At 38.6% G+C, this 6,555-nt stretch overlaps 1 protein-coding gene across 1 annotated transcript; it reads right to left on the bottom strand.

Annotated features, from left to right (window-relative positions):
* Window positions 1-1,200: 1,200 nt before the first annotated feature.
* si:ch211-170d8.2 lies at window positions 1,201-3,425 on the bottom strand. The gene is made up of 3 exons (NM_001113624.1): window positions 2,859-3,425; window positions 1,959-2,100; window positions 1,201-1,879 (listed from the first exon to the last, which is right to left on the bottom strand). Exons 1-3 carry the CDS (start codon window positions 3,265-3,267, stop codon window positions 1,537-1,539), a joined length of 894 nt encoding a protein of 297 aa, NP_001107096.1. The 5' UTR covers window positions 3,268-3,425; the 3' UTR covers window positions 1,201-1,536.
* Window positions 3,426-6,555: the final 3,130 nt, after the last annotated feature.

Raw genomic sequence — 6,555 nt, 5'->3', positions numbered from 1 at the left:
CAAAATTCTGCCAGAAATAGCAAAAAATGTCCACAAATTCCATCTGGCCCTACCTATAGCGCATGTCATTGGACATGTAGGGGAAACCGGAGCACCCTGAGGAAACCCACGCCAACATGGGGAGAACATGCAAACTCCACACAGAAATGCCAACTGTCCCAGTCAGGGCTCGAACCAGCGACCTTCTTACTGTGAGGCAATCGTACTATCCACTGCACCACCGTGACGTCTCTTTTTTGGATTTTTTACAATGTAAAAGGCAATATTTTTCATTTTATGGGTGATCTATCCCTTTCATAGTATTTACCAACTGACAAAATACTACTTGGCACAAATTCTGACTTTTATAATAAGCAGGAAGCATTCAATAAAAAGACTGCATGCAAGTCTTATGTGTTTGGGCTGTTTTGATTGTTGCTCATGAATTGACTGCCTGAGTTTTACATGTTTTTTTTTTTTTTTTCACGTTTTCCATTGTTGGGTTGCAGCTGGAGGGGCATCTGCTGTGTAAAACCTTAACTGGATGAGTTGGCGGTTTATTCTTCTATGGCGACCCCTGATGAATAAAGGGACTAAAGCGAAGGAATTAATGAATTACCGCATTACTTCATTAAACAAAATATTGCATTTAAACAAAACAAAATATCATTAAACAAAATATCATTAAACTAAATATCATTAAACAAAATATTGCATTTAAACAAAACAAAATATCATTAAACAAAATATCATTAAACTAAATATCATTAAACAAAATATTGCATTTAAACAAAACAAATTATCATTAAACAAAATATCATTAAACTAAATATCATTAAACAAAATATTGCATTTATTACCATGCAAAGCTCTAGAATAAAAAATGAAGAGACTGCTTAAAAGTTAAAACCCCAATTCCGAAGAATCTACTACATTTTGTAAAACTAAAAAAAAAATCTAAATGTAATAAAATCAAAAATATATAATTTAAGTAATGGATAACACCACATCTAGCTGTTTGTTCTCACAGAATAAAGTCTGTCAGAAAAATCAGCACCTGGATGTGAAATGGAGTTCACTACTCTTCAACTCTTATTAAATTCTATAAAAGGAACAAATAAAGTACATTCAGGGCCCTATAAATTGTTTTTAAAACTTAGACATGCTACAAAAACCGAGACAAAACAACACGCTGCAAGAAATCATCAAATTCCACACACCTTCAATGACAAAGAAAGGTTTTAATATATAAAACTGTAATAATACACTATTTACATTTATCTCACAAATAACAGCCATAAATAGATTCAATTTACATGGCGAAGTGCATAGTGTTCCAATATAACGTAGGCCTCTCTGAATCACAGTAAGCTTCTAGAACTGAGGCGCCATTGTCTGAAAACAATGGCGATCATTAGCAATTCTTAAAAAAAAAAAAAAACACACCAGGTGTTAGTGGACTGAATGGACTGTGATTTTATGGCCACAAAGAACTCATGAAGGGGGAGCGCATTAAGCTGGACAAAAAAGCTATTTCCAAAAAGCTAAAAAGACTTGCTATCTGTAGGTCAGAGCTATAAAGGGTGTGTGTTTTAAATGTACACCATGATTTTCACAGGCGATATTGATTTTGTCCGCTAGACTGCAGTGTAATGCCAGTCCTAGCTGTAAAGTGGGCTGCAGGGGGGCTTCGTTCACCTCCCCCCACAATGTGTCATGAAGAGACGGAGGGCTTTGCTTTTGGACAACGACCCCTGGTCTGGTCAGGCCCCTCACCCGATGCATTTCCATGATGCTTGGCCCTCGTCCGGCTCCTCCGAGGAGCAGCTGAAGGGCCTGGAAGAGGGTGAAAAGATCCACTCGCAGCTCCATGACACCGTCTTTCAACCAGACACTGTACCTGCAGGGTAAAACGATTAAGATTAATAATTGTCTTGGACAAACTGTACGTGCAACATTTTTGCTTTATATTGTCTCACCTAGTAGGGAACCCACGTTTCTCCAGGGATGGCAGGACGGGTTGGATGTTCAAGTGTTGGGGGTTTGAAAAATGGAAATGAACTTCTGCTTTCTCAAGTGCCGCTGCCAGGACGTCCTTGCCCAAGAGAAACTCGATGCTGTCTTGACATTCAGATAGAGATTTGTTAGGTTTGTCACAAAATATATATGGACTGTAAGAGAATAAAGGCTAAAGTGATACCTAGATTAATAAAGAAGTCAGTACTAAACATAACTGTTTCTGGGCTGATTGTATGAAGAAAATGATACAAAGATATTGGCTAGGTGATTGTTTTAGAACTATTTTGTCTTCCCTTGGGAGTCTTGGGTTCTTAACAGAAAAGAAAACATGTAAAAATTGCAAATTTGGAAAATGTGATCACAGGAAAATGTTCCAAAAGCAAAGGTTTCATGTGACTTTATTGTGACACTCATGTGATCCTTCACTACAAAAGTTCAAAGGAACCTTTTTTTCCACTTTAAGGAATGTTTTGGAAAATGTGGAAATCTTTTGGAGTCATGCCTATAAGGAACTCTTTTCTTTAAGGGTGTACTGTAAAATTTGGAATTATATTTAAAACTGGAATGAAAGACCTGGAATAAAAATCATGGCAAGACTGGTCAATGCTGGATTGGTTTTAGTTATGTTAGGAGTCTTTTGGTAACTTTTAGGATAACTTGTGACAGAATATTTTGAGGTACAATCCCTTAAACAAGTAAAATGAGAACACGTTTTTAATGAGATTCAATCGTAACTAGCCAACCAAAGATGCAGTCCCATATTGAGAACCAATTTGTTAAAAATGTATTATTTTTTATATAGGCCTACTTAAATTGAACGTCATTTTTTCAACTGGGTTATCATATTAAGAGGTACTTACTGCCAACTTTTCCTCCCTGTATTCCTTTAACACTTCCACAGTGGTACCCAGCTTGACAACAGCGATAAACGCGTCTTACAAATTTGAAGAGAGGCTGTTCTGGGAAAACGGCTCGACGCGGACCGTCATTGATCGTCGACAGTATCTTCAGATGATACATCTGGCTCCAGTCCTCCAGTTGACCACTGCTCTCCTTCCACGGTGCGCTCAGGAGGCCGCATTGGTCCGGCTCGGTGCCCGTTGCGCGGCGGCTCCGTCTCGGGACGTGCCCGATACGTATTTTACGCTCTCCTTGGAAAGATGTCACCTTGCGGAGCTGCGTACGAAGCGACCGACACTGTACTCCCATAATAGTCACCATGAATGCAAAAACCAGCAGTAAAACCCGTGTGCGCGTAACCGCGGCCATTTCAAGTATCCACTTATTTGCGCTCCTTCTCACTGCTTCTCCACGTTTCAACTGAGAAAGTAAATCCTCCTGCTCTGACAATAAGCTCAGTTTCTACAGTGGAATTTGAATTTTGGCTTCTTCTGACTCTCCTCCCCCTGGTTTTGTTTGGGACCCTTTAAACAGCCCATTCGCACCCCCATCGACCTTTTAAATGTGTGCATAATGAGGCGCACGGAGTCCTGCCAGTGGCCTCCATTCTTATTCCCGCTCCTAATGACCCTCATTACAGAACATCTGCACCTTCACCAACGAGCTGCTCATTTGCAAGAGAAACAACTTAAAGCATAAAACTTTCCTAAAGTGCCCTACCGTCACAATAGCTCCACAGCCAACAGAGAGGTAATCCGCGGTTCCTCTTGACGGTATACAGGAACCATTCAACCATTCTTCTGCGTGCATACACACACGCCCCAAGTAGGATTCTGGACACTTAAGCTACACTTTGTAAGCCATATTAATACTAATGTATGAATTTAATCGTTGAGATAATAAACAATCAATCATAATGGTTTTAATTAACTTCACTTTTGAAGCTGCATTAAACCATGTATGGTAACAGTTTTTTCTTTAAACTCATACTCTAAAAGATAACGATTCTTAATCCGCATTTATGACTTCATTAAGAGCATTTTGGAACTGGTTCATCTTGGATTAGTGGAAAAGGGTAGTTTTATTTAGCCAATTATTAATTTGACACTTCTAAGAACTTCTCACTAAAAGGTCTTTCTTAGAAGAACCAAAAAAGGTTCATCTCTAGTACTGTGAAAACTCTTTTTGTTCTTAAAGTGTGCAGGTGTAAATCATCACAACAACAATCTAACATTTGGCATTAACCAATAATGCCAACTTTTTTTGTTTAGTGGGACATGTGATGTTTTATAATTTTAATATTAATCAATCAATCAGATTTACTTATATAGCATCTTATTACGGCCAGGAGGCTGCCCAGAGTGCTTTACAGTATAAAAAACGAAATGAAACCTAAAACACTAAAGATAGTAAGACCACAAGCGTCAATAAAACAGCATTTTGTTCCAAACAATATAAACAGCAAGTCTAAATAAATAGGTTTTATGTTTTGTCCTGAACTGGGCCACATTTGTGATGATGAGTTCTAAAGGGAGGGTATTCCACAGTTTTGGACCTGTGAAAGAGCACCCCATTGTTTTATACCTGAAATTGATGACCTCTAGCAGCCGATTTGGATGTTATTTAGCATATAGTTCTGTAAGTTTAGTTCACTCAGGAAAGTTGCATTTATTTAATTAATAACACAGTGACATTTTAAATTATTGAGTTTGAAAAATATGTTTAAATTTACTTTTAAAATAAAATTGATTTCTGTCATTTAAAGGTGCAGTATGTAAATGATATCAGGTGGTTGAATTAGGTATTACATTCCTGGATCAAAACAAACGCAAGCGCAGGTTGCCAGATTGAGGAGCGAGTCTTACTTAAATTGTGTTCTAGCGACGGCATGCGATAGAGGGAATATTTTACATATTGAAAAGGAGTTCTTGTCAAACTCCTCGAATTGATATATTCAGTGGCTTCTATTTCCTATAGGTGAACAACAGGATAAACTGTAATCAGTCTAGGTTAATCTCAGGTGAGTTTAAATACCATTTCACATGACATTTATTGACATACCACTGAAAGCAGCAGCTGATAGTACACCTCAGAGAAAATAAATAAAATAAACCATTTGAAATTGAACTTTTAGAAATGTAAAATAATACAAACCAACAAATATTAGCCATTCAGCATCTACAGTTAATAATGTTAAAGAGGTTTAATGTGTATAAATTAGGTTATTAACCTTACCATTTCATGAGTGAGTGCATATTCTGTGCTTCTGAATGGCTGTATTTACATTTCTGTCGTGTTTCGTCTAGTACAAACAGCCAAATTGCTTATCACTGCAGATTTAGTCACGTAGCGTGTTATTAGGACACGCAGTTACAGTGTAACTCACCTAATGTTTACATTCGTAATATGTATATTATTTGCTAATTAATAACCTCATGTGGAACTCTGAATCTGTGTCTCATTTTGCAGTCTGATACTGTCCACCAGAGGTCGCATTTCGGTTATGGACACATGTTTTCATAGCCTCCCTGAATGAATCCAATACACTGTTTTCCACCAAGGTAATCCGGGTGCTGAAATAGAATTGGCTAAAGTGGCATTTGGCAGGTTAAAATAACCAAAACAAAAACAGCATTCCAGCACGTAGCGCACATTTGCAAAGCAGAATATCTGACTTCAGCATTGTTTTCAAGATAAACAAGAATGTTTACTTAGCATGCTTCTTAAATATCTGTGCATAGTGATGGAATGGGTAGAGCTGTCGCCTCACAGCAGTAAGGTCGCTGGTTCGAGCCCCAGCTGAGTAAGTTGGCATGTTCTATGCTGATTGTGTGTTTGCGTGGGTTTCCTCTGGGTGCTCCGGTTTCCCTCACAGTCCAAACACATGTGCTGTAGGTAAATTGGGTAAACTAAATTGTCCTTGGTGTATGTGTGTGTCCTGGGGCCTCATGTACAAAGACTTGCGATGAATTTATACTAAAACATTGTGTACGGATAAAGCTGTAAATGTGCGTATGCAGTTAAAAATTCAGATGTATGAAACACTGTGTACACGGAATCCCACGCAAATTCTCTTTGTACATCCGAATGAACGTGAAACTGAGCGCAGGAGCGCAAAGCCCCTCCCTGCCTCCTCCCCTGTATAAATATGGTAATGACTCCACTGTGGCAAAACCAAATGAAAAAGTAATGGCAAAAGCAAGCTAAAAGAGAAACTTCACAGAATGTGAATTGGAGGTGCTCCTATAGAAGGTAGACTGGAGAAAAACTCTCTGATTTGCAAGTTTGTCCTCTGGAATTAATACCAGCATCACACATTTATTGAATGGAAATGTTTTCAATTTACAATGCAAATACCTTCAGATGGGGCCTTTTTAGCAATGTGCATGCACTCGATCACTCCGATTCGATTGGGAAAACTGGCGACTGCTGCAAATTGCGCTTAAATGTTTGGCTGGTCAACTGCATGGTATGTAAACCTTGTTTACCTGCTAGACATGCGGATGATCCCGCCCCTTACAGCTGGCATTGCACGGCTCAAAGATAGTTTGTAGTGTGCAAGTTAACACAACTGCCTCTGGGAGTCACCAATGGAAATAAAACAAACACACACAAGAATTGCACGTACGCCAGACATGGAGTTGGTGTGCAACAACT

The sequence above is a fragment of the Danio rerio genome, chromosome 8 (assembly GCF_049306965.1).
Source record: "Danio rerio strain Tuebingen ecotype United States chromosome 8, GRCz12tu, whole genome shotgun sequence".
Lineage (NCBI taxonomy): Eukaryota > Metazoa > Chordata > Actinopteri > Cypriniformes > Danionidae > Danio > Danio rerio.
The sequence above is the reverse complement of the archived record's forward strand: the minus strand, read 5'-3'. Positions and strand labels throughout refer to the sequence as shown.

Coding starts and splice junctions, on each gene's coding strand:
- si:ch211-170d8.2 (NM_001113624.1), bottom strand. CDS start 3,267: ATGGCCGCGGTTACGCGCACACGGGTTTTACTGCTGGTTTTTGCATTC. Junction 2,101..2,858: donor ACAGGGAGGAAAAGTTGGCA/GTAAGTACCTCT, acceptor CTGAATGTCAAG/ACAGCATCGAGTTTCTCTTG. Junction 1,880..1,958: donor AAACGTGGGTTCCCTACTAG/GTGAGACAATAT, acceptor TTTACCCTGCAG/GTACAGTGTCTGGTTGAAAG.